Source organism: Nothobranchius furzeri, chromosome 5, assembly GCF_043380555.1.
Source record: "Nothobranchius furzeri strain GRZ-AD chromosome 5, NfurGRZ-RIMD1, whole genome shotgun sequence".
NCBI classification, from domain to species: Eukaryota; Metazoa; Chordata; class Actinopteri; order Cyprinodontiformes; family Nothobranchiidae; genus Nothobranchius; species Nothobranchius furzeri.
This window is the reverse complement of record NC_091745.1, coordinates 41,277,189-41,295,798: the sequence shown is the minus strand read 5'-3', so window position 1 is coordinate 41,295,798 and position 18,610 is coordinate 41,277,189. Positions and strand designations below refer to the sequence as shown.

At 41.0% G+C, this 18,610-nt stretch overlaps 1 protein-coding gene across 2 annotated transcripts; it reads right to left on the bottom strand.

Annotated features, from left to right (window-relative positions):
• Positions 1-291: 291 nt before the first annotated feature.
• ptp4a3a (protein tyrosine phosphatase 4A3a) lies at positions 292-18,295 on the bottom strand. Of its 2 annotated transcripts, none has more exons than XM_015975737.3 (7): positions 18,039-18,295; positions 15,833-16,268; positions 13,537-13,674; positions 13,311-13,403; positions 13,103-13,233; positions 12,898-12,972; positions 292-613 (listed from the first exon to the last, which is right to left on the bottom strand). In XM_015975737.3, exons 3-7 carry the CDS (start codon positions 13,630-13,632, stop codon positions 496-498), a joined length of 513 nt encoding a protein of 170 aa, XP_015831223.3. In that variant the 5' UTR covers positions 13,633-13,674; positions 15,833-16,268; positions 18,039-18,295; the 3' UTR covers positions 292-495. The 2 variants fall into 2 exon arrangements, with proteins under 2 accessions (XP_015831223.3, XP_015831225.3); XM_015975739.3 differs by lacking the exon at positions 18,039-18,295 and adding an exon at positions 17,621-17,808.
• Between the last annotated feature and the right edge of the window lie 315 nt (positions 18,296-18,610).

Here is an 18,610-nt window from a genome sequence, read left to right as displayed (position 1 = left end):
AAATATACACTCTCTGGTGTTAATTTAACACCAATCTGAAGAAGGCATTTTCACTTTTCGTTTTAAGGTCATTTTAGTTTTGAGCTGTGAAAGAGAATTGATGGCAATAAATTATCTGAAAGCAGACCTGCAACACGGTTTGAGAGAGGGAGTGAGTGAGTGAGTGAGTGAGTGAGTGAGTGAAGTTTTAATGTATTATTGTTATTATTTTAATGCTCTGTTAGAGCTGCCTGTAAGCAGCAACATCTGATTTTACATCTCATTCTCAGACCATTTCCGCCCTTTTCTCTGCCTTTCTTCATGCATTTATTATGCAAAAAACAACCATTAACAGACAAAAACAGCCCCCAAGAGAAAAAGAGAAATGAGCTCAGATTAGTTTTCAGTAACAACGGGTTGGCAGGTGAGGAGATGGCGTTTTTGTGTTTCAGCCGGTTTGTGCGATGGGATTCCTGAGACTTTTTTGGGGTGAAACCCGTCTGAATGGGTGTGTTTTCACATGGTGCAGCACTTGTTCTTGAATGTGTGAGAGTCTTTGAATCGGAGTCTCTGCTTTGAGCGATATTTCTCCAAGTAGGTGAGCTGTTTACTGTTGAAGGCTCCACGTCTTTTCCTGAAACGCACAAACAAGCATTAGATGGTGGAAACCAGTGTCGTCCCACGAATCCTGAAATTCAACTCCTTTTATTGCATCACTGGACAATTAACTAGTACCCTTTTGGTACTTTGATCAGCACATAAGAAAGAAACTCTTCTTTAGGGAGCCTGCATCACGCCCACCTGGACCATGGGTCCCCCAATGCCTAAGAAAATGAATGGGAGTCCATGGCCAATAAAAGTTTTCTGTTCCCCTTGTTCACCATGGATTTCACATATGATGACCGTGAATTTTAAACACATTTTGATGCCAAGTACTTATGTTAGATGGGCAGCAAGTTACTTTAGGAGTTGTGTGAAGACATCTCAACTCATCTCAACAAATCAACATCATCAGATCAGACAGAAGAAGAAGACGAACAAAAACAAGAAAAATGGCTCCTTCTTCCAGGACAACAGGAGCATTAAACATGGACAAAACCACTATAGACGTGGCAGCTACGCTGGGGGAGGATAATGTCATATATGCGACGACTGATTTGTTGTTGTTTCAGCTTTTTACAAGCTAATACATCTCACAGACATAGTTGAAACACACATAATTATCATTTAAATTTAAGAGGAACTTGCATTTCTTGGTTCTTTTTGAACATCGTGTGTTTAAAGAGAACCAAGAAATGCAAGATGAAACAGAATAAATGTACAGAAGAACTTTAAGAGGAAGTTTGATAAATGTGGTTGGTTGAAAGACGTTGGTTTCTCATGGACTTGAGAAGCTCTGATGTGTTGCTTTAAATTAGCAGTGAACACACATATTACACGTATGTTGTTTTTCTTGACCCACATGATCCCATAAGCCTTCTCCCTGCTTGTTCAGGATGCAGAAGACGCATTCGGCTGGTTTGCTTTTTATTGAGCAAATCTGAATAACAAGCATCTTATTGAATTTGTTTGATAATTTATTAAATCTAATTTTATTGTAACCCAGAAGCTAGAACCTTAATGAGGTATTAACTAATTGGCTTACTAATATGATCCATCCTCAATTTAGATAAAATATAAAATATAAATTTAGGAAATTAACAATACTAATTAATAGATATCTAATTAACTAATAGATAATTTCATAATGAATTATTGGAAGGGTGAATAACTAAAATAACGAGTTTAATATTAAACATCGGTTAAAACAAGAATCTTGAACATCACTAACAGAAACAGAAGAGGAAAGCTGTATACTATTGGTCCAGGTGGGAATCTGAAATTTCATTGGCTGAGAGAAATAAGTCCCGCCTCCGCGAAATAAAACCGTGCGACGCAGCTGAGCGAGAGGAGAGACAAACGGCTGTGCAGCACGCAGATACAGAAAGCAAAGACTGAGCGGTTAGAGAGAGAGAGAGAGAGAAAAAAAAAACAACGGTCGAGGCCGTGAAGAACCCTGATTTGGGTGCCGCATAGATAGAGGGAGAGGCGGACTTGACTCCTTCTAATAAGAGCTAGGAACTTGGAACCAACGCGGTGAGTAAAGAAAAAAGAAGAGAAAAAGCTAACGATGCAACTTAAAAAAAAAAAGGAAACTTAAATAGCTTATCAAATTAATTCCATTCTTATAGATTTGTGTGGAGACGACAGAGTGAACCAATCCTCTGTAGGAGGGAACCGTTGGAGCGCGTTGGTGAGTGAATGAGATTAAATTCAGTAAATTATTAAATTCAAAAAGCTAATTACAGCAACCGAGGTGACAGCAGTGGGCTGCTAGACGTTAGATCCCAGGAGTTAACATCTCAAACTACCAGTTAACGGTGGTAGGGCATATAGGAGTTAACGGCTCAAACCGCCAGTTAACGGCGGTAGGGCATATGGGATTCCCAGGAGTTAACGGCTCAAACCGCCAGTTAATGGCGGTACGGCCTAGATGTACAAGGTCCTCAGGGGCGTTATAGCTAACGCCATAGAATTAGCCATGCGTCCCTTAACCAAACATTTAATAATAAAAAAATAGATAAATAAAAATAAATAAAAGCTAACTGATTAGGGAGGAATTATTTTACAAAGGTGGACCTAAGGACCAGAATTTATATTTTGTTGAATTTTGTTATAGAACATTTTATTTATTTATTTATTTATTTATTTATTTATTTATTGTGTTACAGATATACAAGGTGTCACAATGCTGTATAGAAACACAACTAAATGTATCCTTGTTGTCATGAATGTATTTCTTGTCGAATAGTGTAGAGTAATAGAATCTAACTGAGCCTATTGAGCTGAACAATTGTTGTCATATGTAATTATATTTCCAGAGCTACTGAGAATTATTTTAATAGACAATCAAATTGATGTTATGTTAGTTGAACTGTGAACCCAAACATGATTGGCTATGCCAATAGAGTGAAGCATTTGTTTAAGTCTGTAAGACTTTATGCTGTGATGTGACGAGAAGGGTCGATGCCAACTCGCTAACAGTCCTGTTGTTTACAGGCTGGGTTTTTTTTTTTCCTTGGGTTTGATCCCGACTCCTATGATCACTCACTTGGAACGAGAACTGGATTTCTTCCTGACGAGGGAGATGGCGAGCCTTAACCACTGAACGAACCAGGACATCTCAAGTAACTGAAGAGCAGACTGCTCTCTTCTGTGAACAATCTCAACGGTGCGGTAGGAAAAAATCGCACCACCGGACTCTGACTTTCACCCCAAGCGTGGGGATTTGACTTGACGCCGGCTGACTTGTGACTCATATGATCAAATCTCATACCGACCATTTTACTATTGTCGATTGTTTTCATCTGTTTTTGTGTGTTATCTTTATGTGTTATATTTCCCATTATTATTAAAATTTAGTATATAAACCGTTTCATGCTATACCCGTGACTCCAGTCATTCTTAAACAACCTCCAATTCTCCCCGAACCTAATTATTGGCCCATTTGTTTATTTTTTCTTTTAATTATCTTATTGTATCCTGTAATCCGGTTACATAAAACTTGGCGAGCCAGCCAGGAGAATTGTAGAGTTGTTACCTTAGCTAACCATTGACTGACATCATAAGAGTGCCTGGAGGTCACAGTGGTTTGCCATTTTGGCATTATTGGTACTTTTGAGTGTTTTAAAATGGAAGTTGTGAAAACAGAAAAGGTCAAAGTTTCAAATGCTGTTTTAATCAGTGGGTTAACTGATACAGACCTTGATAACGAAGTCTTTGGGTTTATGGAAGGATTCGGACCAGTTAACAGGCGCATTAAGTTACCAAACTGTGATCAGATTATTGTGGAGTTTCAACATGAAGCCACTGTTAAGGAATTAAAGAAACAATGTTTACCCTATGACAAACCTTGTACTAGGAACCCAGATGTTTTCTTCCATATTCAAGACCTAGCCAGCGCGTACAGTCTAGAAACTAGCACATCTGCCACTGATGCCTATCTGTCAGAGCTCAGGGACATAGCTGCGCGTAGCAATCAATCATTTAAAGACCTTCTAATGGAGGAACTGGCAAAAATTGGGGAATCTTTAGGAAGGGATACCCATGCATCTGAACCAGTCACTGAACCAGAGCCAATGCTCCATAGTGACCAAGTTACATATTCCCTGCCTTTAACACCAGAAGTTAACTATATGAACAACTCAAAGGACAATTGTCCACCTACAGAGACTGGAAAACAAAACCCTTGCATTCCACCAAATCTTTTAAACACACCTGAGGTTCAGCGAGTTATTGTGGAACACATTGTTAAAAGCAGTGAGGTTATCCCTCCGCCTACTTCACAATACAGACTAAAACCGTTCTCAGGGCGAGTTCCACACCCTTCTTTTGAAACTGACTATGATACTTGGCGTAGTAGTGTAGTGTTATGCATAAATGATCCTTCACTCACCAAGTCCCAAATTGTACGAAGAATCGTGGAGAGTCTGTCAGCCCCAGCAGCGAGCATCGTTAAAGCTCTTAGTCCAAAATCCGACCCGGAAACGTACCTTGAACATCTCGATTCAGCTTACGCAGCTGTCGAAGACGGCGACGAGCTCTTTGCTCGCTTCTTAAACACAAACCAGGACAGTGGTGAAAAACCTTCCGATTACTTTCAGAGGTTATACACCTTGTTAAACCTAGTTATTCAGAGGAATGGAATTTCCTCCAGTGACGCCGACCAGCAGCTGCTCAAGCAGTTTTGCAGAGGCTGTTGGGACAGCTCGCTGATTTCAAACCTGCAACTCGAACAAAAGAAAGACAACCCGCCTCATTTTACAGCACTTCTCCTCAAACTGCGCACTGAAGAAGACAAACAGGCTACTAAAGCAGCACGCATGAAACAACACTTAGGGGCACAACGAACTAGAGTGTATTCAAATGTGCAAACAACATGCTCTCAGAGTAAAAACACTTGTGAACTGGAAATAGATGATAACTGTGATGACTTACGCAAACAAATCGCTGAGCTCAGGAGCCAAATTGCACAGCTTAAGGTTAACAACACAGATAAAAAGGCAAAGAAAACTCAAAAAGAGTCAAAACCCCGTGTGGGGACTAAAATTCCAGATGAGCCCAAACAGATTCAGCAGATAACAGCAGTGGTGCCTAGACCAAAGCCTGGATACTGTTTTAAGTGCGGAGAAGATGGGCACATAGCTTCTAGCTGTAGCAACGAGCCAAATCCAGCACTAGTTGCAACTAAAAGACTTGCTCTTAGACAGAAGCAGCGCGAGTGGGAGATGTCAAAGCCAATTGCTCAGTCTCCTCCTTTAAACCGGTAGAAGCTCCTATCGTGGGACAGATAGGTGCTAAAGTAGAACCAAGTCCCTCTAAGGAAAGGACAGAGAGACTTTTTTGCAAGCCAGTTCATGCTCATTCAGTGCCAAAACTTCCCAAAAGATTAGTGGGTGGGCGATGCACAGCTACAGTCTCAGTTAACAGTGTTGAATGTAATTGTTTACTGGATTCAGGGTCCCAGGTAACCACCATTGCCAATTCTTTTTACCAAGAACACTTACCTGACCTCTCAATTAAACCCATCAGTAATCTGTTAGAAGTCGAGGGCGCAAACGGTCAAGCAGTTCCTTATTTAGGATACATAGAGATAAGTGTCACATTTCCAAAAGAGCTCGATCAGTCTGGACTTGAGTTACCTACCCTTGCGTTAGTGGTTCCGGATATAAGCTCAAACTCTGATACACCACTACTCATTGGCACAAACACACTCGATCCTTTGTATGAGCAATTGTCTGCCAATAACTTACCTGATTCCAAGGCACTCTCTTATGGGTACCAACACGTGCTAAAAGCCTTAGCAGTCAGAAAAAAACAAAGCAAAGATGGACGAGTTGGTGTGGTGAAGCTTCGAGGGAGAACCCAAGAAGTTCTCCCTGCAAATAAAAAACTGTTACTAGAAGGGTTTATGCAACCCAGCCAAAACAAGCATGAGCCTTATGCACTCATTGAACAACCCACCAATGGTTCTCTACCAGGGGGTATAATTGTAGACTGTTGCCTCATTTCCTTACCTTCACATGGTCCATACAAAGTACCTGTTGTACTAAGAAACGAAACTAACCATGACATCACATTACCCACTAACTGTGTGATCGCTGAGTTAGTTAAAGCCGATCGTGTTATGCCATATCCAGAACCTGACAAAAGTGATCAGAAAGTACTTGCGGCGTGTAGTTCGCAGCAACAGACTTCACCTTCAAACCCTCCTCTCAGTTTTGACTTCGGTACTTCGCCCTTGTCCGAAGAATGGAAAGGGAGGATCACCAACAAACTTAACACTTACTCCGATGTGTTTTCGCACCACGATCTTGATTTTGGTCATACACAACAGATAAGACATCACATCAACTTAAAAGACGAGACCCCATTCAAACAGAAATCTCGGCCGATCCATCCACATGATTATGAAGCTGTGAGAAAACATTTGGAAGCCCTCTTGGAAACCGGTATAATAAGAGAGTCGGAGTCTCCATTTGCCTCACCAATAGTGGTAGTTCGGAAAAAGAATGGTGAGGTACGTCTATGTATAGACTATAGAAAGCTTAATCTGCAAACCATTCGCGACGCATATGCCCTGCCTAACTTGGAGGAGTCCTTTTCTGCTCTCGCTGGATCACAGTGGTTTTCTGTGATGGACCTCAAGTCAGGTTACTATCAAATAGAGATGTGTGAAAAGGATAAACCTAAAACTGCTTTTGTTTGCCCGTTTGGGTTTTATGAATTTAACCGTATGCCACAAGGAATAACAAATGCTCCAAGCACTTTCCAACGGGTTATGGAAAAGTGTATGAAGGACATTAATCTGAAGGAAGTGTTAGTTTTCCTAGACGACTTGATCGTCTTTTCCAACTCCTTGGAAGAACACGAAACCAGACTTTCTCACGTTCTTGAACGGCTTAGAGAATACGGACTCAAGCTATCACCAGATAAGTGTCGTTTTTTCCAGACATCTGTGCGTTATCTTGGACATATAGTATCTCGAGATGGCATAAAAACCGATCCAGATAAGGTGGAAGCACTCAAAACATGGCCGAAGCCTCAGACTTTGAAGGAACTCCAATCTTTCTTAGGATTTACCGGTTATTACCGACGCTTCGTTAAAGATTACTCAAATATTGTCAAGCCACTAACATCTCTCACGGCTGGTTATCCACCCAAACGGAAAAACTTTAAAACACCACCATGTAGATCAAAGTACTTGAACCCCAAAGAACCCTTTGGGAATCGTTGGAGCCAAGACTGTGAGAAGTCCTTTCAAACTATTATTGAAAAACTTACCACTTCGCCAGTTCTTGGCTACGCTGACGCAAAACTCCCATATCTAGTACACACAGATGCTAGTACGACCGGACTCGGTGCAGCGCTATACCAAGTGCAAAACGGTGTCACACAGGTAATCGCTTATGCAAGTCGCGGTTTAAGCTCTAGTGAAACTAGGTACCCTGCGCACAAGTTGGAGTTTCTAGCCTTAAAGTGGGCCATAACAGATAAGTTTCATGACTATTTGTATGGGAACACATTCACTGTCATTACTGATAATAATCCGTTAACTTACCTCTTAACAACGGCAAAACTCGATGCAACGAGCTATCGTTGGCTAGCTGTGTTGTCCACCTATAATTTTGACATCAGATACCGTGCAGGTACACAGAACGTTGACGCGGATGGCCTGTCTAGGAGGCTGCATGATAAACCTGAAGACAACTCAAAATTCACTGAGGAATGCCAACGACTAGATGAGTTCCGATCTCATCTTTTATCCTCTGTCAAAGAAGTCGAGCTTCAACTTCAAGCCGAAGCAGTGAAGGCAACATGCCAAAAGCACATGGTCTTGGATGAGACTGATTCTCCTTGTGGTTTAGTTCAGTCACTTGCCATGTCTGCAGCGGCCATTCCAGACCTATTCCAGTTGGAAGACAATAGTGACAGTTTCTTTGCTGTGCCCAAGTATAACCATGCTGACCTTGTCTCCTTGCAGAGGAAAGATCCAACCATTGGCCGAGTCATTCAGCTGCTTATGACTGACAATAAACCGCCAACTGATACTATTGCAGAACCCCCGGTGGTTCTTAACCTTTTGAGAGAGTGGAAACGGTTTGAGTTTCAAAATGATTTACTGTACCGGAGACGCCAATTAGGACCAGAGACATCATTGCAGTTAGTCTTGCCTGATTCATTACGTTCAACAGTCATGCAAAGCCTACATGATGATATGGGGCATCTTGGGGTTGAACGTACGACAGATCTCATTCGGTCCCGTTTTTACTGGCCAAGAATGGCTAGTGATATCGAAATCAAAGTTAAAACTTGCGAAAGATGTATCCGTCGGAAGGCCCTCCCTGACAAAGCTGCTCCAATGGTGAGTATTACCACCACCAGACCTATGGAGTTAGTTTGCATGGATTTTCTCTCCATAGAACCAGACAGTAAGAACACTAAAGATGTCTTAGTGATTACAGACCATTTTACAAAGTATGCAGTGTCCATCCCAACCAAAGATCAGAAAGCCACCACCGTCGCGAAGAACCTGTGGGAACATTTTTTAGTCCACTACGGGTTTCCTGAGCGTCTTCATAGTGATCAGGGACGGGATTTCGAATCACGTACAATCAAGGAACTTTGTTCTTTACTTGGTATCCGTAAAGTCAGAACGAGCCCTTATCACCCTCGTGGCAACCCCGTTGAACGGTACAATCGTACATTACTCAGCATGTTGGGAACTTTACAAGCCACTGAGAAACATCACTGGCGCGATTTTGTAAAACCACTTACTCACTCGTACAATTGTACAAAAAATGACGTGACGGGATACTCTCCCTACGAGCTAATGTTCGGTAGGCAGCCTCGGTTGCCTATAGATATTGCCTTTGGGTTACCGCATTTGAACAAGCCCTCTATAACTCATTCTCAGTATGTTAAAGAACTGAAGAGTCATCTGGAACAGAGTTATGACATTGTCATAAAAAACTCTCAAAAAACAGCGAGGAAGAACAAAGAACGGTTCGACAGAAACATTCGTGAGTCCACACTAGGTGTGGGAGATCGTGTTTTAGTCCGAAATCTTCGCTTAAGAGAAAAGCATAAATTAGCAGACAAATGGGAGCAAACAGTGTATATAGTTCTCAAACAGATGGAAAACTTGCCAGTATACACTGTAAAACCAGAGAACGGAGAAGGACCCAACAGAACACTCCACAGAGATCTTTTACTGCCTTGTGGTTTTCTCTCTTCATTAGAAAATGAAACAGAACGCGTTACGAAACCTAGCAGACCTCATACAAGACAGAGTTCAGCCTTAGAACCTGACCCAGATGAGCCACTTGACGAAGAGGTAGATGAGTTTTATTACTCTGATCTTCCACAAGTGCTAAACCGACCATCCTATCAAATAGCGGTCACCTTGCCAAATAGGGAACTCATAGCAGATTCAGGACCGGTAAATAATATTCAACAACAAAACACACTATCCTTACACACAGGGGATCGCAAGGAACCAACCTTAGCTGGTAATGAAAATGCTGAATTGTCCTTACTTGACAAAGGCATCAACACCGAAACATTCTTACCTGACAGAATGAGTGAAACTGCGACATTCTTACCTGAAAGAGTGAAAGAAGCAGCAACATACTTACCTGAAAAAACGAAAAAAAACGAAGTATACTTACCTGACGTAGAAACGGGGGATGAAACTAACACAAACCTACCTCAATTGGATGGTGTCCTAAAGTCGCAGCAACGTGATGTAAGTTTTGAACCCATCATACACGATCAGACACATACATCTGAAAAGACCAAAGTCTTAGAGAATAGCTCATCAGCTCTGTCGGAAACAGAGAGCTCACTTCGTCCTGTCTCAGTTGAGAATCAAACCGAAACGGATGAGCATGATACTGTGCAACCAGAGATGTATGTCAGGAGATCTGAACGAAGTAGTCAGCCTCCTCAAAGACTAACTTACTCTCAATTGGGCAATCCACTAGTGACCGTAGTTAGGTCCCTTTTCCAAGGACTTAATAAAGCTTTTATTGACTCTCTTACTCAAGAAGTTGTGTACCCCGTAGAAACAATGCACAGGGACGTGCATGATATTTAATGGGGGAGGATGTAACCCAGAAGCTAGAACCTTAATGAGGTATTAACTAATTGGCTTACTAATATGATCCATCCTCAATTTAGATAAAATATAAAATATAAATTAAGGAAATTAACAATACTAATTAATAGATATCTAATTAACTAATAGATAATTTCATAATGAATTATTGGAAGGGTGAATAACTAAAATAACGAGTTTAATATTAAACATCGGTTAAAACAAGAATCTTGAACATCACTAACAGAAACAGAAGAGGAAAGCTGTATACTATTGGTCCAGGTGGGAATCTGAAATTTCATTGGCTGAGAGAAATAAGTCCCGCCTCCGCGAAATAAAACCGTGCGACGCAGCTGAGCGAGAGGAGAGACAAACGGCTGTGCAGCACGCAGATACAGAAAGCAAAGACTGAGCGGTTAGAGAGAGAGAGAGAGAGAAAAAAAAAACAACGGTCGAGGCCGTGAAGAACCCTGATTTGGGTGCCGCATAGATAGAGGGAGAGGCGGACTTGACTCCTTCTAATAAGAGCTAGGAACTTGGAACCAACGCGGTGAGTAAAGAAAAAAGAAGAGAAAAAGCTAACGATGCAACTTAAAAAAAAAAAGGAAACTTAAATAGCTTATCAAATTAATTCCATTCTTATAGATTTGTGTGGAGACGACAGAGTGAACCAATCCTCTGTAGGAGGGAACCGTTGGAGCGCGTTGGTGAGTGAATGAGATTAAATTCAGTAAATTATTAAATTCAAAAAGCTAATTACAGCAACCGAGGTGACAGCAGTGGGCTGCTAGACGTTAGATCCCAGGAGTTAACATCTCAAACTACCAGTTAACGGTGGTAGGGCATATAGGAGTTAACGGCTCAAACCGCCAGTTAACGGCGGTAGGGCATATGGGATTCCCAGGAGTTAACGGCTCAAACCGCCAGTTAATGGCGGTACGGCCTAGATGTACAAGGTCCTCAGGGGCGTTATAGCTAACGCCATAGAATTAGCCATGCGTCCCTTAACCAAACATTTAATAATAAAAAAATAGATAAATAAAAATAAATAAAAGCTAACTGATTAGGGAGGAATTATTTTACAAAGGTGGACCTAAGGACCAGAATTTATATTTTGTTGAATTTTGTTATAGAACATTTTATTTATTTATTTATTTATTTATTTATTTATTTATTGTGTTACAGATATACAAGGTGTCACAATGCTGTATAGAAACACAACTAAATGTATCCTTGTTGTCATGAATGTATTTCTTGTCGAATAGTGTAGAGTAATAGAATCTAACTGAGCCTATTGAGCTGAACAATTGTTGTCATATGTAATTATATTTCCAGAGCTACTGAGAATTATTTTAATAGACAATCAAATTGATGTTATGTTAGTTGAACTGTGAACCCAAACATGATTGGCTATGCCAATAGAGTGAAGCATTTGTTTAAGTCTGTAAGACTTTATGCTGTGATGTGACGAGAAGGGTCGATGCCAACTCGCTAACAGTCCTGTTGTTTACAGGCTGGGTTTTTTTTTTTCCTTGGGTTTGATCCCGACTCCTATGATCACTCACTTGGAACGAGAACTGGATTTCTTCCTGACGAGGGAGATGGCGAGCCTTAACCACTGAACGAACCAGGACATCTCAAGTAACTGAAGAGCAGACTGCTCTCTTCTGTGAACAATCTCAACGGTGCGGTAGGAAAAAATCGCACCACCGGACTCTGACTTTCACCCCAAGCGTGGGGATTTGACTTGACGCCGGCTGACTTGTGACTCATATGATCAAATCTCATACCGACCATTTTACTATTGTCGATTGTTTTCATCTGTTTTTGTGTGTTATCTTTATGTGTTATATTTCCCATTATTATTAAAATTTAGTATATAAACCGTTTCATGCTATACCCGTGACTCCAGTCATTCTTAAACAACCTCCAATTCTCCCCGAACCTAATTATTGGCCCATTTGTTTATTTTTTCTTTTAATTATCTTATTGTATCCTGTAATCCGGTTACATAATCAAACAGATTTTTTTATTCAAACAAATTGTTTAAATGTGGACCTGATATGACTAGCTGCTATTCTGTAAGACAGAGGTGTGACCAAGTCACAAGTCTTTCCAGTCAAGTCTCAAGTCAAGTCCAAGTGAAAGACAACCAAGTACAAAGTCAATGATGTGGAAGTCCAAGTCAAGTCCAAGTCCTTAACTTAGAATTTTCAAGTCATAATCAAGTCATCTGTCCAGCTTCAGTTTAATGACAATGATAATAAATAAATCCCAGAAATAAAGCTTCTTAAAGCTTCATCTATTTGCTGAAACAAGCAGGAAGTGCAACTGAAACTGACTCTAAACAAAGTGCTGCTGCAGTTAGCATAACATCAAACCCAGAACCAAGAATGATTCATGATTTTTGTCCAAGTCAGGCCACTTTTGTGCTAAAATATCAAATATGCTCAAGTCATCATCAAGACAACAGATGCAAGCCGATTCAAGTCGCAAGTTGTTGGCATTCAAGTCCGAGTCAAGTCATACGTGTTTATAGATTTCATCAAGTCAAGTCAGAGGTCATTAAAATAACGACTCAAGTGTAACTCGAGTCCAAGTCATGTGACTCGAGTCCACACCTGTGCTGTTGGATGACAAACGAAACAGATTTGTCTTGACTATCTTGTTTGTTATTGATCTTCTTACATGATAAATAAGGTACACAGTGCAGTACGTACTGTCGGATGAGCTGAATAGCATCTTCATACTTCATCCCGCTTTCTATCAGAGCCAAAGCGACCAGCACAGGAGCCCTGTGTGTGGTGTTGCACAGGCAGATTTTTGGTTGTGCATATCTCAAAAGCTTTATTTAGAAAATTACACAACTTTATTGTTTAGTTTTTCACATTCAGAAAAATAATCTTGTTTTTAAATAATCCTTACCTTCCTAATCCAGCAACACAGTGAACAGCCACACAGCTTCCAGGATCCTCCAAAAACTTCTTCTTCAGCAAATTCAACCAATCGTCAACCAGCTTACTGGGAGGTGGCGCTCCGTCATCAAAGGGCCAGTCCTGTAAGATAACACATGCACTGGTGCTTTGTGTTTCGTAACCGGGGGCTTACTCTGGGGTGTGATTGTCTATCTTACCAAGACCGTGATGCCATCTTCCTCAAGAGGCGTTTTGTCGTAGGTGCTGTCACAAACTCTCACCACTGTTGTGACGCCGTACCGCTTTAAGTCCTGGCAGTTACAGGAAGGTTTGCACTACTTACATCAAGGCTTTATTTATGATTCATCAGTATGAGAGGCGTGCCTTTCAGTGCAAGCATCCTTTGTTTGTGCGCTGCTCTCTGAGTGCACACGAGCCACATACCTCTATGAAGGAGTTGAGTGTGCTGTCAGTGGGGTTGTGTGTGATGAGGAATCTCATGTTCTTGTGGCACAGTTCCACCGGAGCCGGACGGTTCATGTTGGCTGGTTTAACCTTTAGCACTGCAGGAAGACCTATGGCCTTTACGATAGAGCATGCATCTGTTAGTCCACAGTGACGATCTGGAGCATGAACTGAAAGTATGTGTTTGTATTTCAAGTCTTTTTGTTTTTGTATTTTTTTCTTAGTTTCTTTAAACAAGAGTTGCTGTTGATTTCTCTACTCTACGGTAAGCTGACTGTAAATAACACGTATGTTTTAAATAAATAAAAATCTTAGCAACATAAAGGCTAGCAGTTAAAACTACAATAATGCAACATGAAAGTGTATAAATGTGTTTTTGACAACATTTTAAATTCATGTAAATTTATAGATTTACATAAAACATAAATGAAACTCATATATCTGTTTTCTTTGCCTGTTGTTTAACGCTAAGCTAACCAGCTAATGAGGCCAAAACAAGGAGCTTTTAAAGAGCAAGTCACCCCCAAATCAGCTTTTTTCCCGATAAACTATATGAATGCGTGTCTAATCGTGCTGCAGACACGTGTAGTCAATAGTTTTGCACTTTAGTGCATTTTAGTTAAAATTTAAAATTTCTGCCTAAAACTGTCAGTGTTGTGCCGTTGTCAGGTAAAAACTCTGCACTGTATTTGAATTTAAATCTGCCACCGCTATTGGCTAAGAGGTATGCTATGATGTAAACTGGTACATTATGATGTCACAATGTCGTTGTGAGCCTGTGTGTGTGTGTGTGTATTTGTTAGTGGTTCCGCCCTCTCGGTCTGCTAGGCAACATCATTTGTTGCATTTTTTAAACATGAAGAGGGAGTGAAGTAAGTTTCTTGTAGGGGGTGACTTGCTCTTTAAATCATGTAAAACCTAAACAAAAACAAAAACAAATAGAAATGCAATTAAACCAAGTATCCATGAGAAAACATTCCACATTGTAACAAATCTGTCTACAGCACTGCAGTTACTACGTTTGTTTGGGAAACACAAAATTATATAGATAGTTTCTTATAAAGTATTCAAATAATTCACTGTTACACTGGTGTGTTTCCCCAATAGTTTTGTTCTGTTTTCAGTGATCTCTAGTAGGAATGAAAGCCTTGTAAGTCGTTCTCAGGGGAAAAAGCACACTTGTGCATCATTTCCAGGATGTAGAAGTGAGTCACATCACAGCTGAGCTTCAAACAGAATTTAAAGTCTTATTTCCTGATGTTTGGACTCAGACTGGATAACGGCAACGTGACCACCACTGAGTTTCAACGTGAATATTTTATCTCCCAAAAACACACAAGCCTGGAGGAGCTTTGCTGTGTGGTGGAGTTGCTAATGCTAACAGTTATCTTCTACTAGCCTAGACGTTCTCTGCTGTTTCCTGGACGCTAAACCAACAACAGTATTCCCCGCTGTGAGTCAGGATGGGTGAGTCCATGAATGTTGTGACAGTGTGACGTAGATCTGTCAGGATTTTCTGGTCCTAGAGTTTCACGTCTGTTTTCTATCAGAAGAGAATGCAGGAGATAGGTGTAGGAGACTACTGACTCATGTTCAGCCTGTAAGAAAATCTCAGAGTGATGGATTAGAATCAGAAATCAGATCTAAAAAAAACGGATTTTCAGTGTTCCACACCTTGAAACTGTTGCATAAAGTAACGGACTTAATCAAATTAGCTAAAAAAATGTTTCTTCTTTTCCATTTTAATGCAGCAAATGCATCCTGATGGTTGAGCGTTGTTACGTTTACAGCGTAAACTGAAACCTCATAAGCTCACATGTACTTTAAATACACACAACTGACTTGTTCACCTGAACCAATCCTCATGTAACCTTCTGATCTCTGTTAAAGTAGCGCGACTCAGGGTTGCGAATGACCACAGTCACCAATTCTTGTCATGTGTCTTTGCCCATGTATGTCTGATCTCTGAATTGTGTGTACTGAAACTCTAATTTCCCTCTGGGATTAATAAAGTATCTTAGAATTGAAACACTTATTCTGAATAATTTTGTTATTTAATGCCAAGACGTGTGCATTTTATCAGAAAGGAGACATATCTCCGTGTCACAGTTTCATTCTTCCCAGCAAATCCAAGTCATCGCTTTGCAGCACTTAGACTAATCTAAGAGCCTTTAGACGGGAGCTTTCTGAATCTGGTGTGAAATCTACAAACACCCCTGCAGAACCCTCTTGTTGGAGCATCACATCAGTCATCCCAGATGCGGCGCATCCTCACCTTTAGCTCCAGCTGTAGCAGTCTGGCTGAAGATCAGATCTTCAGATGAATCAAGACTTCTTCCTCGTAGCAACTATTTACTGTGTGTCCCCAGCTCTGAGGCTCTGGGCTGCTCTCCTATCTGATGACAGTTTTCTATAGTCCATGTGGCTACTCGCTGTCAGTTTAGTGATCCCCTCTGCTATTGTCACTAATCCTGTCTTTCTTTGTTGTCCTCGGTGACTTTTTCTCTCTCCTTTTCACTCCAGCTAGCTTTGGGTGTTGAGGCTCCACTTGTGACCCCATGAGCTGATGGGTTCATAAGGCAAAGGGCCGTGATCTTTCAAGGTTCATGGCCCCAGGACTGCATGCCGCTGTGTCATCCCAACACGGTCTAAAGGTGTTGAGCGTGGCAATAGTCACCACTCTGCCTCACAAACTCCATCAACCGGCAGTTCTGGAATACAAAACACACACACACACACACGCACGCACGCACGCACGCACACACACACACACACACACACACACACAAATCACCATTATTATTCAAATATGCTACAACGTAGCAGGCAAATCCTATAAATCCTGGATGTTTAGATCACATGAATGTCAAATCTTTTTAACCATACATAAATAAATGACTCATCGTGCACGTTCGTCACCAGAGATGGCTCTCCTGAACGAGGAGATGGATTGTGGCATCTTTATAGAAACAAGTCGTACCTCCTCTGACCTTTTGACTGCCTTTGACTTGTGCAACAAACCAGTCATGTAACTGATGCAAATGGCTTAAATTTGTTAATTAACAATAACAACAATAAACAAAACTCAGAAAGAGGATCACTTATCGAACCAGAAAGGAACCAGCGAATGGGTCTGAATACAGAAAGTTATTATAAAAGGAAATTGTTTTTGATTTCCATTTAGCTTCCATTTTGTTACCTTCATCGTTGTTGTTCCTATTTGTCACCGATTCTGAGTATTGATGATATTTCTTCTGTTTTCATCTTAAATGGGCTGTTTGTTTATATTTACTTGGGTTGTTGATCAGGAGTAAAGAAAAAGAAAACGTGATTTTCTGCCAAATTTATAAGGAATAAAATGCTTTTAAATTCCCTGGATTTATAAAATAAAAAAAATCATCTACATACATCTCCAACCCGTCTCTCATTACACAAAATCTCTCTAAATGTGACGAATCAGCACTGCTAATAGATTAAACGATAGAAAAGTTCAGTTCTGCTGATAAACGTTCCCTGTTAAACGACCCAGACAGGGTGATTATTTTGTCTAATGAGGGGGGCGTTGAGCAATAGAAAGGTAACATTCTGAGTTAGGTGTAACCTTCTGCTCCCTCCCTAAACACTCAGAAATATTACCAGGAAAAGCCCTGGAGGTAATCTGTCCTCACCTATAACACTCTACCAGAACCAAAATAGGATGTTGACGATCTATAATTAGGAATTTATCTCTTGCTGTTAATAATAGTCAGGGTGGAGGTAGCTTGTTTTACACAGAGTCAATTAGAAACGTTAAAACTAACAATATTTATCTGTTTGTGAGGAGACGGTGTGAGAAGCAGTCCTACACAACTAGAAGACATCTAAAGCACGCCGTGTACGTAAGAGCGTGACTCTTTATTTTGTTTTAAGACAAGACAGTCTTTTCCGTTGATGTGAGGTGAGGTCAGAACCCAAAAGACCCGAAGGCCAGCTGTTGTGCCAGTGCGTGGCAGCATCGTAAGTCAGACTGAGGCACGCTGCTCTTAACAACAAGGTGCAACAGCAGCATAAATCCCACACTTACCTCTAGTGCCCAAAACAGCTGCGGCGGCAGAGTGAATCATCCAGGTCACTCAAATTAAATATGTAACTCTCACTTCTCTCACCTCCCAGCTTCAGCTCAGGCAAGTCCACAAAAACACAAGAGTTCTGCAGGAGCCTCAGCAGCTGCACCGACGTTTGGGAGCTGACATCCGACCAGCTGACTGCCTGTTATAGTAAACCTCCTAAACACCCACAGCTGTATTTATAGCTCCATCTGTACCAGCGGGTGATTGTACAGCACATCTAGTGTTTGAGGCATTCCAGAGAGTTTCTTAAGCTCAATAACAATCCAAGAAACCATTCATTGGAATTCTTGCTTTTTTCGACATTCTTCAAGTGCCACAACAAATTTTACAGCTTTTTCATGAAACGGCAGCAATGAGTCAAACAAACTGTACCTTTTAGTTCCTGAGGGGTCTCTCCTAATGCAGAAATAGGTTTAGAAATGTTTGGCTCTCTGCCTCAATGAAATTCTGCTTATAGTTTTAGTCCTTCTGCAACAAGTGGCTGAGGTGTTCCTTAGTCCAACTGCAGGGAGGGTAAGTCTTCCTGCAGAAACTTGTAGCTTCGTCCCTCTACAACATTCAGCTGTCCTCTGTGTCCTTCTGTCCTGCTCGGCGCTGCATGTGCCTGTTTGTAGCTCCACCTCAGCAGTGTGCTGAGGATCTGCTGTGAGCTGGTTTAATCAGGCTAAGCGGCCATCTGATCCTGACGGTCCCGTCACCACCAGAACCAACCAGAGTTAATGCTCTTGGAGAGATGATAACGTTCTGTAACATAAATGCTCCTCGTCCTGAAGGAAAGTGTTGACGTGGCTGGGGAACAGCTACATTCAGACCTGTTGTAGAAAGATCTTTGTACAAAATGTTTGTAGAATTAGGGATTAGTTCTGTCTAAACAGATGAGCTCACGACGAGTCACAGAGAGAACGAGAGCACAGATTTTTGTTGTTCTAAAACGACTCTCATTT

Coding starts and splice junctions, on each gene's coding strand:
- ptp4a3a (XM_015975737.3), bottom strand. CDS start 13,632: ATGAACCGTCCGGCTCCGGTGGAACTGTGCCACAAGAACATGAGATTC. Junction 13,404..13,536: donor CACTCAACTCCTTCATAGAG/GTATGTGGCTCG, acceptor TGTAACTGCCAG/GACTTAAAGCGGTACGGCGT. Junction 12,973..13,102: donor TGTGTTGCTGGATTAGGAAG/GTAAGGATTATT, acceptor CACCACACACAG/GGCTCCTGTGCTGGTCGCTT.